At 35.7% G+C, this 25,567-nt stretch overlaps 3 protein-coding genes across 12 annotated transcripts in view; 1 reads left to right on the top strand and 2 right to left on the bottom strand.

Moving 5' to 3' along the window:
- The window catches only part of LOC131670685 (rho GTPase-activating protein 100F-like), a 51,860-nt gene extending 39,971 nt beyond the window's left edge, over nucleotides 1-11,889 (bottom strand). For 6 of the 7 annotated variants that reach the window (XM_058946488.1, XM_058946490.1, XM_058946492.1 and 3 more), the window contains exons 1-3: nucleotides 11,401-11,428; nucleotides 9,101-9,218; nucleotides 1,466-1,829 (exon numbers count right to left, since the gene is read on the bottom strand). In XM_058946488.1, coding sequence (XP_058802471.1) covers nucleotides 1,466-1,804 — 339 coding nt within the window. In that variant the 5' untranslated portion in view covers nucleotides 1,805-1,829; nucleotides 9,101-9,218; nucleotides 11,401-11,428. Of the gene's footprint in view, nucleotides 1-1,465; nucleotides 1,830-9,100; nucleotides 9,219-11,400; nucleotides 11,429-11,699 lie in introns of those variants that run through there. The other variant, XM_058946489.1, reaches the window with a different exon arrangement.
- Nucleotides 11,890-17,741: 5,852 nt separating this feature from the next.
- On the bottom strand, nucleotides 17,742-21,278 carry LOC131670684 (cobalamin trafficking protein CblD). 4 transcript variants are annotated; one of them, XM_058946484.1, is made up of 6 exons: nucleotides 21,130-21,268; nucleotides 20,155-20,299; nucleotides 19,596-19,875; nucleotides 19,345-19,480; nucleotides 18,570-18,979; nucleotides 17,744-18,504 (listed from the first exon to the last, which is right to left on the bottom strand). In XM_058946484.1, the coding sequence occupies exons 4-6, from the start codon at nucleotides 19,478-19,480 to the stop codon at nucleotides 18,136-18,138; spliced, it is 915 nt and encodes a 304-aa protein (XP_058802467.1). In that variant the 5' UTR covers nucleotides 19,596-19,875; nucleotides 20,155-20,299; nucleotides 21,130-21,268; the 3' UTR covers nucleotides 17,744-18,135. The 4 variants fall into 4 exon arrangements, with proteins under 4 accessions (XP_058802466.1, XP_058802467.1, XP_058802468.1 ...); XM_058946485.1 differs by lacking the exon at nucleotides 20,155-20,299 and having other exon boundaries at nucleotides 21,130-21,247; XM_058946487.1 differs by lacking the exons at nucleotides 19,596-19,875; nucleotides 20,155-20,299 and having other exon boundaries at nucleotides 17,748-18,215; nucleotides 18,288-18,504; nucleotides 21,130-21,274.
- A 53-nt stretch (nucleotides 21,279-21,331) lies between these two features.
- On the top strand, nucleotides 21,332-25,307 carry LOC131670681 (protein PAT1 homolog 1). The gene is made up of 10 exons (XM_058946481.1): nucleotides 21,332-21,347; nucleotides 21,411-21,564; nucleotides 22,465-22,644; nucleotides 22,714-23,128; nucleotides 23,233-23,342; nucleotides 23,451-23,995; nucleotides 24,061-24,268; nucleotides 24,372-24,623; nucleotides 24,694-24,990; nucleotides 25,059-25,307. Exons 2-10 carry the CDS (start codon nucleotides 21,511-21,513, stop codon nucleotides 25,305-25,307), a joined length of 2,310 nt encoding a protein of 769 aa, XP_058802464.1. The 5' UTR covers nucleotides 21,332-21,347; nucleotides 21,411-21,510.
- The last annotated feature ends 260 nt before the right edge of the window (nucleotides 25,308-25,567 follow it).

The raw sequence follows: 25,567 nt of genomic DNA, 5'->3' as shown, positions 1-25,567 counted from the left end.
TTCTTTCCAGTTTGTTCTATTCTTTTTCTATCTATCTATTCTTTTCTATCTATTTTATATCTATTCTTTCAATTTTTCATCCTTAATACTTTTGGCTCAGATTTATAATCAATTTTATGCAGTTTATCTATTGAATAACTACTCTTATATGGATTTTCTACAAATGATAGCATAAGATTTATATTGCATTGTATTCACTGGTCGCTGATGATGGTATATCAAGAATAAGATGGCCTTTCGCTGAACAAGTCTTGTTTACATTCTAACACCACCTTAAAAACTATATTTTTTGATATAGGTACAGCCTCATTTCGGTACAGTTTATTGAAAAGATTTCTCACATCCGTATAAGACCGTAGACTATTACCATAACTTCTCATCATTAAAATAGATATATGTTTTTTTTCTGCGATGCTTAATATATCATTCAGAAATATAATACTAATATAGTTTTAATAATATTTCTTATAACTTGCTAAGAAAAAGAAATTAATTTAATAAAAAGTTTTGTGAGCTTCTGTTTAAAAATTATTCGTCGAATTTACACAAATTTTCCAATAAAATAATCCGTAATAAGTTTAAAAATGTACTCGTAATACTTTTAATTTCACAGCAACTTTATCCAATTAAACTTAAAAAATTAGAAAAAATTAAAAAGTTAGATATGAACACCTTCATTTCCGTTTTCTTAAAATGCAAACTTTTAAGACCGTCGAAAAAATAATGAAATAACTTAAGATCACATGCTTTTCATAATTGCATTCACTGTCGCGGTACAGAGCAAAATTATTGATTATACATTTGGTTTCTATTATAAATAAAAATGTACGATAAATTTTATTAATTTACATTTTTCAAGAAAGCTCAATACATTTTCTAAAATACGACACTTTACAAGGTTTATAGTTCACATTTGTAATAAACTGAAACGTTCTATTGTCTGTAATTAAATTTTTTTTTAAATAAATTGATGAAATATTTTAGTTAATATTGCAAAAAACTACTTGGCTTTTTTACGAACACGCGCCTGTAAGTTTTTAATAGAAAGTATATTACGTTTCATGATATCCAGATGTACAATTTCCCGTAAAATCTAAATCAGTAATAAAAAGTATGGTTTTTCATTAGATATTATAAGTTATTTTCGATTTGGGACTTTAGTTAGCATTGGGTCAAAAAACTGAGTACTCCAAAATGACAAAAGAAACATTATTTAAATTGACAAAACTCTACTTTCTGCAAAAAAAACCTTCGGGCGTTTTCATCTTTTCTCCCCACCGAGTATAAGCATTTGATGTAATGGGTGTAATTCATATCGAAAACAAAAGTTCAAATAAAAGTGTGAAAATTCGTACTGTTATCGCTACTGAACGTATTCGACGGTTCAATTTAAAGCGCAAAAACCATCACCACCAACGTAGAAATCGAAGCAAAAAAGAGAAAGAAAAGGAGAATGAAAGCTTACTTTTCTACGTCCGCAGCAAAGCATGGCCGTAGCGCCGCCGCCGTTGAGCTGGCGTTGTTGTATGGTTGTCGTGGTGGATATAATGGCAGGTCGGCAGACGTATCCGCCGAGACCGTCTTGTAAAACGCGCACCTGCAGCCTCGGCTGCTGCTGATGCGGCGGCTGCGGCCTCGACTCCTCTCCTCCTTCCTCGTCTTCCAGCGACTGTCCCGAATCTTCTCCGTTTTCCCTCGAATGCCGATGATTCTGCTGCTGCTCCGGATGATGACGCTGATTCTGCCTTTGACCAACTCCGACACGACCACCGTACTTGATACGCACGTGTTTTCGCCACTGCATTAGTCCGGCGCGTCATGCCCACTTCCTGCAAATAAGACAAATAAAATCACTTTGTATCGTGCCCTAGTAGAACGTAGCATTACCGTAGTGCTGTATTGACATTAGTTATAGACTCTAGCGTGCTTCTATAGAATTCATTGCGCAACATAAAAGCGTAGGGCGCAAAGTGCCGTAATCAAATAGCTTTACAATTTTCTCGTTTAGAATTTTTTCTAATGTTTGTTTATCCACACAAATGATATAAACGTGCTTTCTATACACTCGGAAACCGAAATCATTCGTTAACAGCCCTTATTCACGCGGAAAAACGAGAAACTGTCGTTCGATGAAATATGCATATACGTAAAACTGATCATAAAAGCCTAGTAATAAGCCTTGAAACATCTCTATCATAAAGTGTTAAGAGACGAGGAACGCGCAAAAAAGAAGAGGAGCTCGCCGAATACATTTTCCTACCCAAGCAAGTAGGTTAGGGTATATATCTCTCTCGTCTCTCTTGAGCACGAGCTTCTGAAAATTACGTTGGACTTTGATCTCTCTCTCTCTCTCTCTCTCTCTCTCTCTCTCTCTCTCTCTCTCTCTCTCTCCTTTTTCTTATGAGGCTCTCCACGTTATCAAGGAAAGCGCCACCAAGAAGAAGAAGCGTCTTCGATAAAGAGGCTAAAAATCTTCCTAAAAACTACGAAAGAAACTTTCGTGATGAAAGAAGATTTCGTGATGAAATAAACAAAAGTCCGTGCTTTGTTCGCCTTTGTCCATACACGACATATTGAGGTACATCCAGCATCGATTTCTGACACTTCTGCCAGCCAATACAACATTGCAGCGGATGTGAGCTTTGTTTGCTATTATCTTCGCTTTTTTATCCCTACGTTTGTCGCCCACGCACGCGCATGTGCACAGCGGCATTTCATAACCTACTTTGCGGACGATTCTGCGTCGGTGGGGATAATACGTACAGCTATGTACTTGTAAGAGAGGATCAAAAGGGCAACCTGATAAATTGCCTAAGTTTTCGAGAATTTTTCACAATCAAAAGGCACGATCGATGACATTTTTATAAGTTTTGACAATTTGAGAAGAAATTTTTTATTATTACAGTAGTTGTATAATTTGTTATTCGCAGTAGAAAATAAAGTGGATACATTTGAATGGCTTGAATGTATACGATTAGAATTTTAAAAGGTACAAGTATTTAAACATATACGCACGTTTTACTTGCATACTTCTATTGAATATGAATAATAATTCTTTATAAAATAAAAATTAATTTTCCATTTCTTTCAATAATTCATAACTGAAACTTCTTAACACATTATCAAATATTTCTTCTATTGAATAATAAGAATCTCTTGAATAACAAACCAAGATACGCAGAAATGATATTTTACTGATGAATATTGTAGACAAACCAATACTAAAAATACTCCTGCAAGGATTTAATTATATTCGATGTAATACGCAATCAATCTAATTTTGGTGTCCTAATTGAATCACTTCTATGTTGTAATGTGAGAATTAGATTCTCTGATAGTACACTACAGCTATTTCTGAAGTATCCCAGTAACCAAAAATCTCGCGTATAAATAGAGAGATTAATTGTGAAATTATAATTCTATTCGTGCATCAATTGTTAATCAAGAAAAGTCCGTCGAACTAAACATTGAGATTGTGAAAAAGAAATATTCTAGTACCAGCGTTAAAGTTCGTTGGCGCTTAAATCTGAAATCGATATAAATTTTTCAAAAGTAAGTCGGGGAAAATTCAGAGAGAGAGAGAGAGAGAGAGAGAAGCTAGGCATTCTGCTCTCTCGCAAATCACTTGCACTCGAGGAATCGTAAAAGAATACGAGGAAAAGCCTGGAAGCCCTCAATCCGAGTTGCTACTTCTGCATCCTCGAAAGTAAAAAGCTTCACGATATACACATAGCACATAGCCAGAAAATTCTTTCTTTCTTTCTTTTTTTCGGAGGCAAACTGAAAGCCGAGATGTCGACGCGCAAAGAATTTATATCGGCTTCGGACGCTTGCGCATATAGATATTATCGGACTCTCTCTCTCTCTCTCTCATTTAACTTTTAAAAATTTTTCATTTCCCGGCGAAAAAGAGATCGACATAACACGCGGCCGCACTGCGGTTAAGGTTTATTTTGCCCAGCTGTTTCAGGCTATGACTCTCTCCGTTATTTTTTTTTTGTTTGGGCCATTCTTCATTGCTCGAATTTTATCGAGAGTTGAAAATGATTATTCAAGCGGTGTGCGCTTATACGATTGTTAAGGCAAGTTCTTTCATTGCGCGCTAACGAGAATCGTTTTCTCAGTTGTTCGATAGTTACTTTCAAAATTAATTGTCATCAAAATCACATTGTAAGATCATTCGAGAAAATACAAAGAAAATCAATAAACTTTATTGTACGTCATTGAACATAAACAACGGCGTTGATAAGAATTTCAAATGTATCGCTGAATGAGCCTAAGACCTTACCGACTTGAATACGTAGCTTGCACCCGGGCCACAAAAAGTGTAAAGCACCCTTTTTTTTGACAAAAAAATACTCGGTGTGTGTGTGCGCGTATGTGTGTGTGTGTGTGTGTGTGTGTGTGTGTGTGTGTGTGTGTGTGTGTGTGTGTGTGTGTAAGCGCCTTAGAAGACATGGCCCGAGCGTCTCGTAAAAGTAGATCGACATATCTTATTCACGAGTAGCTGCCGAAAATAAAAGCTTGCTCTCTCACCTCGACGAATAAGTTCGGTTTTTATCTTCTTCGTGTGTCAGCTGATAACCCCTTTTTTGCCTCATACCCGGCTATTATTTTTGCACGACAATAACAACCTTGGCCTATTTAAGGGATACTTACTTGACATTTTCTTTTTAGTTTTAATTATATGTCACCAAGATGAAGACGTTCTTATTTGGATATCCTTCGTGACAATGTTCGGAGAAGACGAATCGGTATATTTTCGTGTTTATTAATTTATTGATTTCTCTATCTAAGAAACATCTAAGATACTGTTTCAGGATGAAATAATGGAAATCGATTGAATTATTCGATCTAATTTTTCTTGTTAAATTTTAAACTTGCGAGTTTCGAAGATGTATCGTTGAAATTTCATAAGAGTTTGTCGATGTTGATCTCTTTAGGTGGAAGAGATCATGTCATTTCATGGAAATATATAAAAATCTTGGATTGTATACCAACCGTGAATCAACCTATTATTTGAATCCTTATCCACCTCGGTACTTTTCATCACGTATTTTACAAAAGACTGCGCGACCCGGATAGTTTTCAACAGCATAAAATTAAATTTCTTCTTTAGAAAATTGAGAAACTTTAGTTTGAGATTCGTTCATAAAATATTCTTTTCAAGATGACACAAATATCTCTTCCTTGTTTTTTTTCGTCGTCGTCGGAAAAAGTCGTTGACCGAATTTGTTAGAAAATCGTGTGGGTTGGTTGGCGATTTCCCGTGAAATAGACACATAACTACAGGTTTTCGGATTAAACTTTCCGAGTTGAAATTAGGAATGTTGCAAGGTATCCCTTTTACAGTCTTCTTCGTCCTAACTTTTGATTTATTAATATTAGTAATCTCAGTAAGGATCTAGGCAAGTTATAGTTTGTAATTTATGGTTTCTGAATAATAATTTCTAGAAAATATCATTTCCTTATAAAACATTAGAGGCAAGCGGTAATTCAGATAAATTTGGTATATTTACAATTCCATAACTGTTGGTCTAGATATGTTGTATCACTAAACAGTAATTATTATCCTCTTTCGATGTATCGATGTTATTCTATAAGCCCTCCTTCCTTCCGTAAGCTATTATCACTATTACATAACACAGTATTTCGGTCGCAATATTTCTTTTACCCTGGCGAGATCATTTTCATCAACAACCGAAAACTCTTAATCCGAAGGGAAAGTGGAAACCACGAAAATTGTAAAAAAATTATGAGAAGGAAACGATACGACTAGGGTATAGGTATACGTATACGACCTTGACCCACTGATAAAATCTTGTTTCCTCTTCCCCATACCCTCTTCACACGTGTCAACCAATAATATCACTATGACCACACGCACGCGTGCACACAAGCAACTTGCGACTCTTTTGCTTAGCTTCGTTTGTCACGCTCTATTTTTTTTCTTTTATCGTTACTTTTATTTTGCAGGAATGGGATTCCAAGTCATCGGATAACTGTTTTGTTTACGCGTCTTTTACTGTGACGTGTGCTCAATATTCTTCATATATGTCAAGACATACATGGAAAAAAGGATGAAAATTTTGTATGGCTGTATCTCAGTTTGTTAATATTTCTAAAACTAGGTGAAGCACAATTTGATTTTTGAAGACTATGTCGAACGAGAAGGTCTGGATGTGAATTTCAGAAATTGCATGATTTCCCAAAAATGACGAAAATATTGTCCGTTTCTAGCGTTAGCGAGTAAAAGAAATTTGCCGCTTATAAAAAGAGCGTCGTAAAATGTCAATGAAATACTTGAAGCATTTTAAATTGTGATGCGGATCCACTTGAATTATTCCAGGCATTTTCATCATATTCTTTGTGAGTCTTGTCTCTCGCTTTGACGAGGAAGAAAATTTGACATCGTTTCTTCGCTATCTACGTGGCCTACTAATGATCGACAACGTCATTTATTTTAATTAATTTAAATAACAATAGAATATTTAAAATTATTGGCCAATTGAAAAAGACTTGCATGGAAAATATTGCAATAAACAATTGCTCAACTCGCAGGACGTAACGGGAGATATAAATTAGTAAGAATGGAACAAATAGAAGAGAGTAAAAGAAGGAAATAGTGTGCAACGCGGTTCGGCCATCTCTTTAATAAAAAAACTTTGAGCGAGTTCTCGCAGAGGCTAATGAATGAAAAGTCTTGGCGGCGACGAAAATTCGAAATGAAAATTCGCATGCCCCGCAAAAAAAAATCCGAGAGAGAGAGAGAAAGAAAGTCAGAAAGCTCAAAGTGAACGTAAATAATTATGATATTTTTTCACTGCCAGCTACTGCTGCCACCACCGCTAGCCAGTTTATTTAATAATTGAAAAGTAGAGTTACGGTATTTGCATGTATATACATGTTCAAGATCTTGACAGAAAAATTATAATCCGCTTTTCTGGCTTTGCGTCTATTGAATGCATTCTGATAATCCGCTTTGCGAATGATGAAATTGTACATTGATCATAGACACTATAGAGATGGAAAACGAGACACAAAGGAGGAAACTTAAAGCGGCGCACAGAATTCAATCTTACAAAACAAAGGATTCTGAACGCTACCGTTTTGAAGTATCACCGCAGAGGAGTTTGCGCGTGGCGCACAGAAGAGCAAATGGATACCCTCCCTCCCATTATCCTCGCGAGCACGAGCTGAGCTGCCGTTAAAACGCGAGCACGAGCTTTATGTACTTCGCCGGAGCAGAAAAGAGAAAGACCGCGACGAAAATTCGTTTTTATCTCGACGAGCGCTGCCGATTGCTCCCGTGCGAGCGTGCAACTATACTGCGCTACCACCGCTGCTGCTTTTGCGGTTTTTCCCTACAGTACTGCGCTGTAAATGTCTAATTTTCCGACAGCCGTTCCTTTGTTTTTTTCTTGTCTTGCGGCTGGAGAGTGTAGTTTTCTCTTTCAACGTTTACGAATGTTCTATCTGCTAAACTGACGAATATTTTTGGATAAATCACGATAGTCAATAAGGTCTTTATTTAGTTTCAGCCGCTACTTGTTTGCAAAAGAAAATTTAGTAGTTTATAAGTGAAATCTATTTATTTTAACGACCTATATCTTCAAAGTGCTCGAATTTCACAATCGTTACGTTGTAATTATATATAAACAGAAGTAATTCTCAAGTAATACTTGTCTCAATTACTTTTCAAACTTCAATCGAAATACGTTACTTTTTCAAAAAAAGTTACTCAAAGAAAGAAAAGAACAGCGAAAACCTCTTAAATGACTTCATTTACACTGTAAACAAGATATAAGATAGCAACTTTTGTTCTGTACTGGGGAAGAGTAACAACAACAAGACGCAATTCGCTCGGCTAGAGAGGCAAAATTGTTGCTCCCGCGAGAGCGTCGAGATTGTTTTGCTCGTGCACCAGTACCGCCATCGTCGAGAGAGGAAGAGATAGCATAGGCGAAACTAGCGACAATAAGAGAAATTGCGGACAAAGAGGTGCAATCGGCGTATACAAACCAGCATCGCCAAGATAAGCCGCTGGAAAAAATTATGCGCTGCTAAAAGCGAGACAGGTCTCGAATTTTCTTTTGACGTCGCGCGCGCGCGCGAAAATTTATTGCAAGTATCGATTATTGCATGTATATAGTATTCATTTCCATCGAATGTAGTTTTCAATGTTTGCTTTTTTCGGATACGTGATGGATTCCAACGTTGCGAAATGAAATTCAAGCCGCTTGTTTAAAAAACAGAAAATTCTCGTAAAAACATGACCCGAGCGATAAATTTGCATAGTAGTATACAACGGCTGTTGGGGACGGGCGAGCAAAAATAATGACAAAGATGAATTATGTTGAAAAATCTCTGATAATTTCATTTCTAGTAAGGAAGAATTTGCAGCTGGTGATGCCAAATACAATTTTGAAATTTTGAAAGATGATACAACAAAGAGCGGTCTCACTGGGGCTTGTTGTATGTAAGTATAGTGTTGTTGTATGCGCCAAATAGAGAACTTGCTCGGTGAGACTCCGTGGCCAGTTATCTCCTGGCCACATAGAGACAATGGCAAAAGAGAAAGTCTGGGCTTTCTGCGTTAGCAATGCGTCGGTGTTGATCATTTAAGTGGGTTTGGCCCTATTTCGTTCGACTATCGTTTACGTACGTAGATTATCTATACAACAACGTCTGTATTGAAACAACGCGGTTGTCCGCTTAAATCGCTGTTTTCGCGGTTCGTAACAATGTCAGCTTGTAAGCGTGTAACTTAATCAGAAAGCTCATTTCTCACCGAAATCACAGTGATTTGGCACGCGAGAGGCAAATGACTTTGCGTGTCGCAAAATGCACATGCAACAATAACAAAAATTTGTTCCACGCGCGGGCGCATAATTATTTAATGCCCGTTAAAAACTTAGCGAGGACTGGCTCGTTAAACAGCGTTTAGCGTGTCAAGAATGAAACACACCCTCCTCTACTCTTTTTTTTCTTTAGCTTGCAAGCTCAGCAGCATTACTAATGCATTAGCATTTGTTACACACGAGGTGAAGCACGAGTTGCATTGTTTGGACTAAAGTGGACTTGTTTAATTGGTCCTTACCGTCTAAAGATTATCTCTCTTGCGATGGGCCGGTCGGTCCCTACTCCTGCCTTCGTGGGTGAGGCCTTTCATTGTGCTTTGTTATCGGGCCTAGCCAAGTCTCCTTTCTCTCTCCGCTCTGCAATTCAAATAATTTAATTAAGATCTTCTTGAGATAGCGATGTAATAACTTTGGAGGAATATCAATCGTTATTTTTCGCTTTAGCAGACGATTAAATATTGGAAAATTATTCGCACAGCTAACGATTTGAATAAATCCAGTGACGAAATGACTTATTTACAGTCCACATTCGTACGACCAAAACCCACTTTTTCCACTGAGAAACAGCTTTTAACTAAAATAGCAGGTATGATACACATTCGTGGTATGTGCAAGTGCAACGATGAAGCGGGCAAAATGAATTTTTGATAAGCTCACGTTTCACGCAAAAGAGGTTAATGTTAAATGAGGGTCGCGCGGTGAGAATACAAATTTCACGCGACCGTACATATAACTACGTATTGTTCGCGAATCTTACAATACAGAGAGGATCAAAGTATATTTTTTCATTAAAAATGTCAAGTTAATGTTTCACCCGAGCTAGTAAAATTTCAATTTGCCGAAGAAGAAAAAAAAAGCAATTTCAATCGCACACAAAGTATTTCTTCTTTTCATTCAGACAAGTTTAAAAGAGCAATGCGCTATTCGAACGAATATCTCTTTTTAACGTCACGATTATATTCGCATTTAAAATAAACATATATATGTATTGATCGATCGAGTGTGTATTGTAACGTAATCCGATAAAACTGCAAACAAGAAAGCTTTTTTCCTCCGTCTACATTTTTAGGGTGCGCAAGCTTTCTTTTCTTAGTATTTGATAAAAACAAACGCAGATTGCCTCGTTTTCCTCTCCTCCTTTTCATCTCGACGAAAGCCCTATCACAATAAAAGATAAGAGAAGCCGGCAAAGAACATTGCATCTCTCTCTCTCTCTCTCTCTCTCTCGGCCTTGACATCTTATCGTTCAAAGAAAAGATTTTTTTCCTTGATGATACGTGCCACGTTCATCCTCCTTACAGCTCCTTTCTCTTTTTTTCTTATCCGCAGTGACGCCCTGAAATTAAGATGTGACAAATGTTCGCTTTTTTGTTTTGTAAGAGAGAACCGCCATTTCTTTATCGCCATATGTTTTAATTTCAACTGAGGAGGAGGAGGTGAGTAGTTACGGATAATGGGGCTTTTGATCGATGAAGTTTTTTCAGGGAGCCTCATCCCTTCTAAATGAAAATAGTTTTGTGCTTTCGTCGACTAATGAACGAGATTCGTATCTGAAATTTTTCGATTGAAAAAAACTTTTTACTGGCTTTTTTAACCCTTTACCTGCCCAATTTACCATAGTATAATTTGTTTATACTATAATTGAAAAGCCAACAGCGACTGGTTTTTCAATTTTGGTCTTTTCAAAAGGTCTTTGAAAAATAAAATCTTGTTTTGTTAGAAATACTTTTGTTAGAAAACATATTATTAATGGATGGGATAACCTATACTCGTATTAAAACTAGGCATTTAGCAGCTTGACATATCGGTGGATCTTCTAATTAACGCTTCGATTCTCCGAATCCATTCACTGATACTCCAATTATCAAGTTCGAATGAAAAGCTCGCTTTCGTCGAAGGATCGAAATTTTGAAAATTCAAGATGGCTGATCCCGCAAGCCTTTCAACTCGAAGAACGTATACCCGCAACGAACCGTTAACCAACATTCTTCCTGTGACGTTATTATTAACCCTGAAAATCTCTATCTTAAGAATACTTAATTACTTTTTACCCTCAATTAAGAATACTAAATAAACTACAAAAGCTCCTTGCTGCTCAAAAGCATTTTTCGATCAAACAAAAACAGCCTAAAAAATAATACGAATTTATATTCCGGTAAGTAGGCAAGCGGCGTGGTTAGGCAGCCTTTTATTTTATGGTGTGCGTGTATGTGTAGACATCCGGGACTAGCGATCGATATACCCTTTTTTCTCATGCAGCGAGGAGGACTTTGGAAGAATCGTGCCATTTTTTCCTGAAATTTATTCGATTCCTCTTCCAGTATTCTCAATGGCATCACGCATATTTCAATGACAGATTGTAATAAGAAAAAAAGATGGGGGAGGAGGATTAGAAAGAGAGAGTAGTTTTGAAGAAGAGACACAAAGAATAGAGAATGATATAGAAAACTCGGTCGCTGCTCCTTGCTTCGAGCAGAAGCGAGAAAGAGAGAGAGAGACGCCATCCGCTTTGCGCGCCGTCAAAATCAATACGACCTACCTGCCTCCCTCTCACGCGCGCACGCTCCCCGCTTTTCCTCTACACCCATCCACGCGCACACACGTACACATAGACACGTTCATGCCAATATTTCGACTACTTTTTATGATTTTTTGTTTCGTTTCTTTCCCTCTCACAGCTTCCTTACGTTACGTGATTATTCCTTCACTCTCACCAACTTCATTATTTTACTTTTTGATTCATCACACACAGACACACTTTGGTTGCGATCTTGGATATGTATTAAAACACCATTGGGCTTTCTGCCTTGCTCGTAAAACAAGTTGAGATTTACGTACCCCCTAGTGTTGGATACTAATTTCTTTATTTATTTTTGGCTCGTTCAACGTGCCGATTACTTGCACTTTGACAATGCAGTGCAAGAAATTGAAACAAAAAAAATCCAACAATAACAATAACAAACAACTTTGAGAGATACGTGAGAGTAGTGTGCGAGCCCGCGACGAGACTCGACTGCCGAGAACGTTGAACCCGGACGACGACGACGCGTACTCGCTGAGGGATGAAGCGCGACGGAAAAGCAACGCGCGCGCGACGCTTTTTTCACCAGTCGACTCTCTGCGCATGACTCACAATTACCCCACTACAGCGATCGTACGAGGGGGTACGATGGCCGCTCTCTACTACGAGCTTGCATACGCTGCTGCCGCTGTTTCTCCTACTTACGAGCGATTCTCTCTATCTCGCTCACTTTGTGTGGGTAAGGCTTGTATATGCATTGCTCGAATGACTGTGTTTGCGTTTGAAAATCCGCTGCGATATTGGATATACAGCGTGAGTTTGTTACTACTGCTACTGTTTTGAACTGATTATTATTTGAGAATGAAATCAAATTCTTTTCGGGACGATTGACTTCTTCCGAACTCTATTTAAATTTAAATGTATTTTTTTCACTGGTTGGTAGTAAGTAATTAAACGTGTTTTTTTTTACTAGCGAATTAATTTTATTTTATACTGTTAAATAAAAATCATGGTACCGATTCATATTCAACGGAAATCGCGAAAAAAAATTTTCATTTCTGACCAAACTGACTTGTTCTACTTATTTTCTATTTTGCCAAAATCATTATAATTTATTCATTACTGCTGCACATACATCGGACGTTGAAATATTAATTGTAATAATTAATGATTAATGATACATCGCACATAAGAATTTTACGCGACATGTCAAATAAAATGAAGTCCTACATCAAATCATAAAAACCGGCCTGTACAATTTCGGTATTTCCGTATATATACATGATTGAGGCAAAAAAAGCTCGAAGCCCGTTCTAAAAAATTGGTGCAATGTGAAAAGTCTGCGCGAATATATGCACAATAAAACAGAATTTATATTCCTCGAGAGAGAGGGGAAGAAAAGGCGCAATAAACACTCGCATAACGCACCCATGCATAGGCTGCCGGTGCTTTCGTGGCATTGGCGCACAAGAAAAAAGAAGAGAAAATAAAGAATGAAAAAAGAAAGAGAAAGAGCGAAATCGCGAACACAGACAATTTTTTCTCGTCTCTTTCTCGCGAGTAGATATGGTAGAGGATCGTCGCATTCCCGAAGGAAGGGCGATGGCGCATGCGTGCAACGAAATTATTCGTACAAAAGAGAGAAAAGAGAGAGAGAGAGCGAGAAAGAGACAGAGAGAGAGAGAGAGAGAGGGAGAGAGTGAGAGAGAGAGTGAGAGAGAGAGAGAGTGAGAGAGAGTGAGAGAGAGCGAGAGAGTGAGAGAGTGAGAGAGAGAGAGAAAAGCAGAATAGCCACTACGTGTTGGCGCATTCGGACCAGCAACGATCTGAATTAGGTTTTTCGTGTTTTTCATCTTTTGCAAGCAAAGACGCGCGTGAAGAAAAGTAGAAAAGAGGTAGAAGACTAAGAGGATTAAGAGAGAGAGAGAGAGAGAGAGAGAGAGAGAGAGAGAGAGAGAGAGAGAGAGAGAGAGAGAGAGAGAGAGAGTCGCCTTTACGTCGCCTTTTCGATTGGCTGCTATGCGCACTCCTCTCTCTCTCTCTCTCTCTCTCTTTCTCTGATACTTCATTCTATTTCGAAGCCATGCTGTTTTAGGAATGCGACAAGTGTTTTTCGAAAGCATGTTAACTAGATGATAAGGGATGATTTCTCAACTGGGTCACTTTATTGAATTCTTCTTTTTCACTCCTTGCTACATGGGATGTTCGATTTCTAATCGACATTTCGTGTATAATCGAATAATCGATGTTTTAATATCTTTTAATTAGCGTCACTTGTATACATGAACTTTATTCAACTGATCCGAAAATTCACTCACGAATATACACCGCAATTATATTTCCCAACATCTATACGTCTTAAAAAAATAAATACGAATTCATTCACAAATAATGTTTTTTAATTAAAAAAGAAAACAGCGTACGCAAAGCGCAGCTAGTTTCAAAGACTAGTGTGGTAGCGTAGTAAGAGCACGCGCCACATGAAATCCTACGGCCTCGCGATTTAGCTTTAGGGAAGGTGGGACATTCAATATGCTCCAACATCAAACGCCATACACGAAAAAAATGGATAAATACGCAAGGAAAGAAAAACCTGAGCGAAAAGCGCCTTCCACGCGAATTTTCCAGACATGACTTCATTACCGAACGCGCTATATTTTCCTTTTTGCCCTCTTACTTCGGTATACGATTCATTAAGCATTGCGCGCGAGCCTCATGTTTACTTTTAAAGTCGTTTGCTTTTGGCCATTCCCGTCACCAGGGAGCATTATTGGAATAACGTTTTACAATAAATCTCACTGGCTTCGTTGCACCCCTGCCATCGATGCACGCGAGCCTCAGTTATATATAAAATTTCACTCGGTTTCTCCATTTTCAACTGCTGAGTTAGAGTTCGAGTATAGATATCCAAGTAGCATGCGATGTCAAGCGTTGGAACGTTTTGAAGCCTCACCTCTTCCCCTCTCTCTCTCACCCTCTCTCTCTCTCTTTCTATCTCCCTCTTCTTTTAGAAACTCGAACCGAACTGCCCTATTCAAGTCGTTACGTAGGTTTCTATACGTATGTTTTCTTTAGTTTTCATTCTCCAGAAGATTATTTCGCGCTTTTGTAGTCAATAAATGGCTTTTTGTCGATTTATAGGATGTTACTTACTTGTGAGAAATTGACTTTTCTTTGATAAGAAAACACTTTTATTCTCGTGCCGATTCCATTGAAAATAAGATGGAGCGAGCAAAGCTAACGCAGACCGAAAAATGTTTTTCTTCGTAAAGAGCGTCGAAAAATATAATTCACCCGTGGAAAAGCAGTCACGAGTTTGTGGACAAAGGAAAGCACAGATTGACCATTTAGGAAGCGATCAGATCATTGAATTGTTGTTTTACTTTACTAAGGAAATTTCTCGTGATAAATTAAAAATTGACAGTTCGTCACTTTGTCAGATGATACAATTTTCTCAGAAAGTTTTAAATTATTTTTGTCGCTATCTGTTCGATAAAATGAATTCAGTACTAAAAAAGAAAAATAATCCGATGAAAATCGCGTTTTGTAATGTAATTTCTTCTCCTTGCTACCTTGAAAAAAAATATATTCAATCATCACGCCTCTTGAAAAATACCCTGTAACCTAATCCGATAAAGCTGCGAATAAAGTATATACGTATATACACATTGTGCGGCAATCTCCATCTAATCGAGATAGTAAGCTTTCGTGCATATCCAATAAGCAATCTCCACCTCAACACGCTCAACTAGGATCTCGATGGACAACAGAAGGCACTGGCTATTTTCATTGGCCACGCACTGCGTCCGTGTTTTTGGCATGGACACGCGCGTACCTCATTTAGACGTCCACGAAACGTGGAAGAAAAAAAAAGAAAGGGCACCGATTGCGAATCGAATCTCAATTCGAGCTGCACGTCAGTAACGACGACCCATTTCCGCTTCGTCAATCTCTCTTCTCGCGGCGGCCTTCCACGTCCGCGGCAGTAACTCTCTCTCTCTCTCTCTCTCTCTCTCTCTTCCTCTATCTTGTTCTCTTTCTTTCGCTTATCCTTCTTCTTTTTCTGCTGTCTGTTAGATCTTTCAACGTTTGCTATTGCTAGATTGACTGCAAATAGGTAATTAAGGTTGAGATAAAATGTTTTAATACTGACGCAAGTTAATTGTATGAATTATTTATTATAGATTATTGTTATTTACCTTATTAAGCGTGCACCATTAGTAAAGATTTAAAAACAAAATAATTGATAAACATATTTTTTTAATTGCAGCTTTGAAGATCGAAGTAAACAAATAATGATTTCTCATTATTTTCCGTGACTTTATTCGATTATCATTGTTTACAAAGCATCAAAGGTCAAATACATTTTCTATGATGCTTTTACCATTTTTTAGTCTTTGCAATATTTATACATAAAACTTGAATGACCAATATGAAATAAAAGTTTGAAAAAAAAGAAAGAAAAACGTATTTCCAGTTTAATTGACAGTTGGAATCGAAAACAATTAAATTCTTTGTTCTCGACAGTTTTGAACGTATGTAAAAAAAGAAAAGGGAATTTCGAATTCGAATGTACATACCTCTTATTTTTCAACAACGAAAAAAAGCAATATCGAGGACAATCGAAAGTTCATGTAAACAAAAAAACCTTCTGATTGGAAAAGCATGTTATAGGAACAAGGCGTAAAAATAAGGAACAATTAGACTTTGCGAGAGCCTTTGAGCGTCGTGTTCACAAGCCTACGCTTTTTTTTAAATTTCTTCCCTTCGTCTTTGTATTTCGTGTTGTCACATGAGCCGCGTGGTCTTGCAGACGGAATATTGCTGTGCGCGCGCGGATAGTGGAAGAGAAGCGAGTGATAGACTCGGGAGGACAGATTCGAAATATATCAGAATCGAACTCTCCGTCTTTCTTTTTTTGCTGCGAAACGGAACTAAAGGGAAAAAATTGTTATAGCGAGTATTGTATTCGGTAAGAATAGATGTATGTTTTAAAGTGAGAAAGATGAGGTCAAGCTGGTATAGATTTTATTGCGATATAAATATATTAGAATCTATAATTTGGAATTTGACTGACTATAGCATTTACTCATACTACTTAAACATAGTCTGGAACTATTCTTTAGTTTAGGTACAAATGAACCACTTATTCGATTGTTTCCATGTAATGCTATACCAATATCGTGCACGCAAAAACAACGGGGCTTCTTCCCAGAAGTCTAATTGATCGGCAAAGTAATATTTAATATATCGCATAACACGCAAAACGCAATCTAAAAATAATTAGATATCTAAACTAAAAGCAACCAGGTAATTCTTAAAATAACAATTTTACCGCAGGAAAATACACATTTACACAAAAGAAAGAGAATCCAAACAAAAGCTTGCACATCACGTTTTTCTTCTGCGCGAGCAAAATACGCGTCTAGAGTAAAATAAACAGACGGCGAGCGATAGACGGAATAAGAGGAAATGTGTGTATGCGTGCGCGCATGTGTATGTGTGTGTGTGTGTCAGATATATTAAAAGGAATAAAAGACATGATCGAGGGACAGGAGAGCATTCCCTTTTCTCTATATGTGACACTTATAATTAAGTTGGTAGGGGATTTTGCTGTGTATTTTTCCTTCGCATGAAATTTTGATGAATTATATATGCTCAATTGTCGTGTTTCTTCATGTAAGCAGAACATCTATGATACCATCTCTCCTGTGTTCTTGAAAAATTCCGCTGATTATGATTAAAGTTTACTTAACATCGTAAAACTGTATGGCTATGTAAATTTTCAATGGGTGTCCTCAGTGCTACTTTACTACTACTACTACTACACTATTATTACTATTTGTTAAGTTGGTCGAATTTTAGATCATTATTTGTAAAATTGCAGTTGTAACTTATTTTTTATCGTCTTTGATTCGTACTAGATATATTCATGTTACATATTGAAATATTTCACAATATGGAAGTTACACACGCGCACGCGCGCTCGCACACACACGTTTACATTGAATGCAAGTAAACGTTAGAGTGTAGAAAAAAAGATTTACAAGATTTACTCGTAAGATTGAATTTTTCTTTTTTTTCTACACGGAACGCCACAAAAAATATAAAATCGTAAGAGTTACGTTCACGTGAAAGGAACGCTGGTGCTGTAGCTGCTGGCGCGAAATTTTCACGCGACGTGATATATTACCTGATACGATGCATCTGAAATTCCAGCTTTCACGGTATAAGCTTCAACTTTTGGTTTTATTATTTTATATGCGGTCATTGATTTTCCTGCGAATTATATATGAACGATATTATCAGTTTACAATTTAGGAATAGGTTTTATAAGAAAATAACTGACGGAACTAGAAGTTTATAATATTAACAAGTTTTTTTTTATTGATGAATTTTCCTTTTTACTGATTTGCGGAATTGGGATTGCTTGCTCCTATAGAAATCCAACATTATTTTTATATTTTTAATTACAATGGAACTTTCATTTCCAACAAGTATTAAAAACAAAGAAACCTTTTACACAAGAAAAATATCAGTTATAATAATTTAAATTTAAATTATTCTTGCAATTGACTTTAAGAAATAATTTACCAATGGTACTGGTAAATTACTGAAATCCATTACTTCCTTTTTTTACAATATGATACAACTCACTTGTATATTTGTCTTTACTTTCACTGATGTACATTAATCCCACCAATCAATGGTGCATAAATTAAATTGCTATCTATTTACCATTAAAGATACAATTCAATCCAGTTTATGGTTCATGTTATTCATTATTTCTTTAAGAAAATCTGTACTAGATGGTGCAGTTGTATAAAGATTTCCTAAAATGAATATTAAAATTAAATAATTAAAGGTCGAACAAAATGAACTATATATATAAGTACTTATTTTACCAATGAATTGTTTCGTATCATTGTCAGATGTAATTATTTTACAATTCTTCTTTTGTTCAACTTTAAATCCCACACAACGGAAACGTTCATCTGTTTTATAGAGAACACTATTTTTGTGTGTATTCAAATAAGGTTGTCCACTAAAAGGATTTATAAAGTCTGCCCAGTAACCACACATTTTAAGTTTTTTACAAATGTCAGATGCAGCAAGGACAAACTATAAAATAAGGTTTGAATTAATTATATATTCAAGTAGGTTGTTATTTATACAAGATGACTTACATATTGCGCAAACTTTTCTGTTTCTATTTCTTTGCTCCATCTGGACATTTTACTATTTGATTTCTGACAGATTGTAACTATAGTTAATTGAGGTGAAGTTACTTCAAGGCAGTTTGGAAAAAGCTCTAAAATTCCTTTCCTCAGTAGCGTTGGGCACTCCTGAGCTGTACAGTGTAGTATTGAAAATATTTCATCCTTCTTTTCCTCAACATTGATATTTCTTTGTTTGTTTTTAAGAAAATCTAAATCTTCTAACTCATTTGGCACAACAACTGAACGTACTTCGACATGGGCAGTGGTTGATGCATCTAACCAGCCTGGCCCTATACTCCCAGGAAGATAGAAACGGAAGCCTCTTGGAGTAAGAAGCTCCCAGTTCGGGTCAACTCCAAAGACATGGTTGTCAAAGTCTATAAAAATATAATAAGGATTTTATGTTAAACATTTTACATTCAATGAATTTTTGGTAAATGTGTAAGACTTATTTTTGACTAATCTAGAATCAATATTTATTTATTTATTTTAGAATATTTTGAAAAAACTATATATATTCATATACACACACATATGCACAAAGATTTTATATTAATAGTGTATGTTCAACTATATGCAACAAAATAAGTACTTGCACAACATTTATTTTTACTTCTCAATGCAACTATGCATTAGACTTAAATAAATAAGCAAATAGTGACACTTGTTTACACTGAATAACTGTACATGAAAACTAAAGAAAAATAGGTTTGTGCATGAAAAGAAATCAATCATTACTAACCATCAAGAGCATCATCTCTTGATTGAACAACTTTATAGGAACTTGTATTTTTGTCACTGCGTCGAGAGTATTTCGCCTTGGAAATGAATCTGACTGAAGATATGTAATTCTTGTGAATATTGCGTATACAAAACATCTGAAAATGAACGTAAAAAATACAAAGGTTAAGTTTACAAGCTTTGGTTTTAAAGTAGTAGAATATACTGCTGAAATTCGCCATGAATTGTTGAACACAAGTGAAATTAACTCACAATTAGACAGCAAATTTACATGCTGAAATAAACACTTTTAGCGGGGTGTCTTGCGACGAATTCCCTGCAAGAGGGAATTATGTTGCTTAGCTTGGCTCAGCCAAGGAACTAACACTGTCGATTGTCGTGTCGTCGTCGTCGATCGTCATCACAGGCATGAGGAAATTCGATGCAGTTAATGCATAAGTGGAGGATATTATAGAGCGATCTTAATCGGATTATAATTGTTAGAATGTTCTTACAATTCCTTTTTAAAAATATTAAAATCTCGATTAACTTTCTGAAAACAAGATTATACTTACAATATTTAAAACGTATAATATTAAATAATTATAAACTATTAAAATTAATGAATAAACTAAAGCAGTTTCAATTTTACGATTAAAAATTATTTTGTAAAAGAATAAGAAAAATAATTTAACAAAAATAAATCGGTAAAAGTGGAAGTATTTTTATTAAATAAAAAATTGACGTAGCAGACGAAAAATCATATTTCATATAATATGAGCATGGTTCATTATTATACGAGCATCGATAATGAATAATGATGTATGTCTACCTTAGATAAAACAGGAATCTCTATCGGTAATCAACCTTTTATTCATGATCATGCAATGTGTGTGTGTTTCATATATTAATCTACTGTTGCGTAGGCGTATATATAGTCATTGTTATCACCAATAACCTCTGTAGTATATGAATAACTGTTGAATACATTGAAAATTTATATATTTATATGAATATTGTTTAAAACAATTATTATAATAACTTAATTCATATTTAAAATAAATGTAAAATTTTATTTAAAGAACTCTTAATATATATTCTTTAGATTTATTATGTCATTAAAGAACATTTAAAATAATTATTTTTAAGACACTTCATGATTTTCATAATATATTATTCAATAAAAGTTATATTTTATCTTAATTATCACAATCATAATTATTAGTACTTAATAAATGATTTTTATTACTAATAATTATTACGATTTTTACCAAATAATAAATATAAGAGAGGCAGTAAGTAAACAAACGGATTATAAACATTTATTTACTTAACGTCCGGACATAATGTTATGTAATATTGAAATAATTAATTTTTCAACAGACCACGCAGAAAATTTAATTTTGCTGTACACTCGTCGAAAAACGTGCGCTTAAATTTATGCTTTTCATGCATTTTTTTTATATGTAAAATAGAGTGGATGTTCTAATTACCGGCAGGTCACAAAAAATATATATACACAAAATAAAAAGGTTTATAATTTCAATGTTTCTGAGAATAAAAAAAATATTGTTGCATTTTTAAATACATATATTTATAAAGTACAAAACAATGTAAAAATAAAAAAAATTTCGAAACACATTAAATAGATCGTGAAATAAAACAATTGTTAACCAAATCGAGTCGGAGTTCTGACCGTACAAGTCCTGATCTGACTCGGCGGTTACCCGCACCACGCGTGCCTTCTTTTTTCTTTATATACAATTTTCCTGTTACCAGACCAGTGTTATAGTGTGTTACCATTTACCAAAATGTCTCTCCTGTGCATTTTCTCGCCATCCCACAGTCATTCCGAAATTATTGTCGAGTGAGTGTGGCGACTGCGTAACCGAGACTCGCCTAGTCGCCTTTGCCTCGCAACAGTCAGCTCTAGCGCTGTTGAACGTTGGCAACTGGGTTGGCGTAACGGCGAACGGCGTACAACGTAACTAGTAATCTCGAAGAAAGATCGAGAGGGCGCCAGAGGTATTTGATGGAAAGTTCGTGACTAGTAGCGCTGTGCTGCTAATGCTTCGTATATTCTTGCAGGCTGCCGCCATGACAGCTGATTGCTTCCTGGTCGCTTGACGTTTTGTCTCAGCGAAGACATTACACGGATCGCTTGCGAGCGGAACATGACATTAAGTGAATGCAACTACAACAAATGGCAGACTCATTCTTCGGATTCGACACAAGCCTCGGCGTAAGTATCTTATTGAGAAATTTTTAAAACGATGAGTAAGACTTGCCGTCCGGCAACCATCACATCGTTCCGCCTACGTATGTACTTGAGGAAATACACGCCCCGTACCCTCGACTTATTTTTTAGTGCTTCTAGTCAACCGCGATTAAGAATCGATAATGATTTAACGTTCGATTTTTAAATTTTTCATTTTTTTCAGTTACGTTGATCTGCGTTATCGGCCAATGCCCCTTTTACACTTTGACGGACTTTCGAATCTGGCTTGTTAATATATACTTTCGTTGTGATTCAACGGCCAGAACATGATACACCGACATCGAGGAATTTGCCTGTTTTGATTATTTGACACAATCGAGATTCATTGTCTATGCTAACGGTCGAGTTACGATGATGATTTTTCACCTGTTTCATGCCCCTTTATCGCTGATAAATATGCATTATTATGTCGGTACTTTCTTTTCTAGAACTTTACCTATCTGTCCGTGATTTTCTACATACATCGTTATCCTTTACTCATGTCCACAATAATATTTAATGTTTACGATACTCGAGCGCGAGAAAGCCATTATGTAGCTTCATCATAAACATAAAGATAAAGACTCAGTTAATTCGTTACTGTTAATAATAATAGCTGTTAACGACATCGCTCTGCCTTCAGGAAACGGATAGACGTTATCTATTGCTGTTTTATGTTTCTTTTTATTTTCACATTCAAAATTTGACAATTTAAATTTGTGATTTTTACAATATAAGTATAAATGATACTTTTAAACGGCAAAATATCTATCATGAATATTGAAAAATTCCTTGTATTTTCTGAATAAATATTCATATTAGAAATTTTTAGGTAAAAAATTTATTAAACTATTTTTGATTGTGCGTGTTATGTTGGAAATACAGGCTGCCTTGGATGATGGGTTAGATTGTTTAGAGGATGAAGATTTAGAAGAAAACTATGATGCATTGAATGATGAAACTTTTGGCTCTGAAGCTAATACTGGTGATTGGGAGCAAGATCATGAAAAGCTAGCTCAAATCACAGAATCTAGTAGACCTCGTTACAGAAATGATAACAGCAAAGTAAGTTCTCACAGTTTTCAAATAACTTTAAAATTCTGACTAAATACTAATTTTTCATATGTGACATAGAGTGAATCAGAAATAGATGTGGAGAAAAGTCTTTCTCATTTAGTTCTCGATGAGAAGGAGGTTACTATTCCTCGACCTGGTGTTTGGGACAGTCCAAATTTTGCAATACCGCCAACTCAAATTGTAAAACCTTCGTTGTCAGCTCTCAAAAATGCCTGTACAGTGGAAGAATTGGAAAGAGGACTTATCACAAATCGCCCTCCACCCGGTCTTGTAAAACCACCAGGATCCCCACATCAACCACCAGCAAGCACTAGCGCTCAAAATTTATTTCTTAATTCAATAACATCTGCAGAAAAATTACATCAAACCAATGGCACTGGACCAACCCAAAATCAGTTTTCACTTATAGCTCCAATTCTTAAATTGCCACCCCCACAACATTTAAATCTTCAAAATGTTAGGTCGATACCAAGTAAGCAATATTGTTGTAAATTAAATTAATTGATTCTTAAAATGACAATTTTAGAGAGATATTTAAAAATGATTAGTTTATTTATATGAATAATTATTTTTCAGATGCACCTGGAAATGTTCTTAGATATTCATTGCCATTACCTCACCTAATTATACCTCCTGGTCAGAGACAACCTTCTCTTCATGGCAATTTCTCATTTCATAATTTTCCAGTAAGATTTATATTGATAATAATTTATATAACTAAACATCGTTCAACAATAATTGAATATTTTATTGTAGTCATTAAAATATCTGTTTATAAATTATATTATCTACAGCCCACAGGAAATTCAGGCATGGGTCCATTACCTTTTGGTATGAGACCAGATCATCCACTAATACCACCATATCCTAACAATCAGCAGCAGATGAATCAGCACATGCACATGGCAAATCAACGCAATCAAAACAAACAATTCAACGATCGTTCAGATAATCATCATCAACCATTTTTCAGAAATAATCAATTTCACCATCAAAATTATAATCATATGAATAGATTTTTTGGCAATCAAGGTTTTGGGCATCCAATGCATCAAGTGATACATCATCCTGGTCATATAATGAGCAATGGAATTGGACCATCAGGAGAACTTGATGAATATGCGGGGCTGATGAATAATAGAGAAAAGCAATGGTTGAATAATATACAGTTGTTGCAGTTGAATACTAACCAACCTTACATTGATGATTATTATTATACAGTGTTTTGTGACAGACAGAATAAGAAAAATGAGATTAAAAATCTCAATAAAAATAGAAAGATGAATAACAACAAAGGAAATGGTAATAATAACAACAATGGCTTTCACAAAGATCCAAGGTAAGTTTTAAATATGTATTACAAATCAAAAAGATTTTTCTAAAATTTGATTATTGTTCTTTTAGGGATAACAAGGAACAGTCTACGTTTACCAAAGCTACTACACCAATGCAATTTGAAAATTCTCTGGGAAAATTACAGTACAGTAGTGTCACTGCTCCAAGGAAAATTATTGATATGGATGTTGTACCTAACAGTGATCCTCAACAAGCTTCCACAATTCAACAAAAAGATACTAAAAAAACTCGACAACTTCTTCTGGAAATTGAGAGGGTATGTATTTTTAAAATATTTTATATATGTATATAGAATATTGTATTATAAATGTCAGTTTTGATTTGTTTTATGGATTTTAATAAAAATCATTATTGTTTAGCTTTATTTACTACTTTTGAAACTTGAGGATAAAACAAATCCATTAGCCATAATAGCTGAACAACAACGCGAACAACAACAAAGAGAACAACTGTTACAACAACATCAAGAAAGTGGTGAACCACTGCCCGAACTCGAGCGTAGGGATTTAGTAAAAGAAAAGGAAGAATTGACTGTATCAATAATGACTTCTCTTTTACAACTTGCACAAGACGATAAACTTACGAGTCTTTTGAGTATACGTAAGGGAAAAGTAAGTTAACCGCCAATCAGCGAAATAAAAACTTTTAATGTAGGACACTCTACTTTTTTTTTTCTTCTAGACGTTATTCCTGCGCTTTTTACCATTCATGAATACAAAGGAGTATAGAGATAAACTGACTGAATTGTGGCGTGCTGTTATCAAGGGTTTAGCCGTGATCGGTAGAAGAGATTCTAACGTGCTGACAAATTATTACGCTGAATTTTACAAGTGGGCGGAAGAAAATTGTATAAAACCATTTGCCATTACTAATAATTGGTCAATCTGGATACCAATGGCTTCATTAGTCATAGAGTTTATTGAGTCTACGAACCAACCATCCAAAACTAATAGCATAGCGTTTGCACTTTCAAGCAAGGTAATTATTTTCTTTTCCCCATTAAAAATTTGAATGGTACAGATGTGCAACAATGATATCCATTTTAGTTCGGAATATCAGTGTTAGCTCTGCTGATAAAGTACGGCCGACAGATATCGCCTCTGAATTCGACGAAATGGGATCAATTCCTGAAAGCCATCGCAGAGTCAATAGGCAGTAGTTCGCCAGTGGTATCGCCTTGTGAGATTTTAGATAAAAAAGTCCTTGAATCTCACTTAAGATCAAGCCTCATCGTCTCCCCGCAACATTTGGCGGCATTCGAGCTCTTTTTTACCGAGGCTAATCCAACGCGATAAAACTACCTACCTAAAACACATTTACGCAACTTAATACGTATACCTTTCACTAGTTCTTTAATTACCGATATATTTGTCATATCTATTATCTCTTCTTGCTTCCAGTGAGACACTTTCTTTTTTTTACAATGTTTAACGACGACTTTTGCGATTCGCAATAATATGTGCATAGATTTTCGGTGAATATAGGTGGACGTTTTATTTGATTCTGTCATTTTTGCCAAGTCAATATGATGACTTTAAAGTAATATTTTTTATTT

The sequence above is a fragment of the Phymastichus coffea genome, unplaced genomic scaffold (assembly GCF_024137745.1).
Source record: "Phymastichus coffea isolate CEN01 unplaced genomic scaffold, Cenicafe_Pcof_1.1 PCOF00113, whole genome shotgun sequence".
Taxonomy (NCBI): Eukaryota; Metazoa; Arthropoda; class Insecta; order Hymenoptera; family Eulophidae; genus Phymastichus; species Phymastichus coffea.
The sequence above is the reverse complement of the archived record's forward strand: the minus strand, read 5'-3'. Positions and strand labels throughout refer to the sequence as shown.

What these genes read in the sequence shown, in the direction of transcription:
- LOC131670681 (XM_058946481.1), top strand. Translation starts at nt 21,511, where the DNA reads ATGCAACTACAACAAATGGCAGACTCATTCTTCGGATTCGACACAAGC. An exon ending in GATTCGACACAAGCCTCGGC is followed by an intron (nt 21,565 to 22,464) that starts GTAAGTATCTTA and finishes TTGGAAATACAG; the next exon opens with GCTGCCTTGGATGATGGGTT. An exon ending in TCTCATTTCATAATTTTCCA is followed by an intron (nt 23,343 to 23,450) that starts GTAAGATTTATA and finishes TATTATCTACAG; the next exon opens with CCCACAGGAAATTCAGGCAT.
- LOC131670684 (XM_058946483.1), bottom strand. Translation starts at nt 21,150, where the DNA reads ATGCACAGGAGAGACATTTTG. An exon ending in AAGAGATGATGCTCTTGATG is followed by an intron (nt 18,980 to 19,344) that starts GTTAGTAATGAT and finishes ATATTTTTATAG; the next exon opens with ACTTTGACAACCATGTCTTT. An exon ending in CAGAAAAGTTTGCGCAATAT is followed by an intron (nt 18,505 to 18,569) that starts GTAAGTCATCTT and finishes CTTATTTTATAG; the next exon opens with TTTGTCCTTGCTGCATCTGA.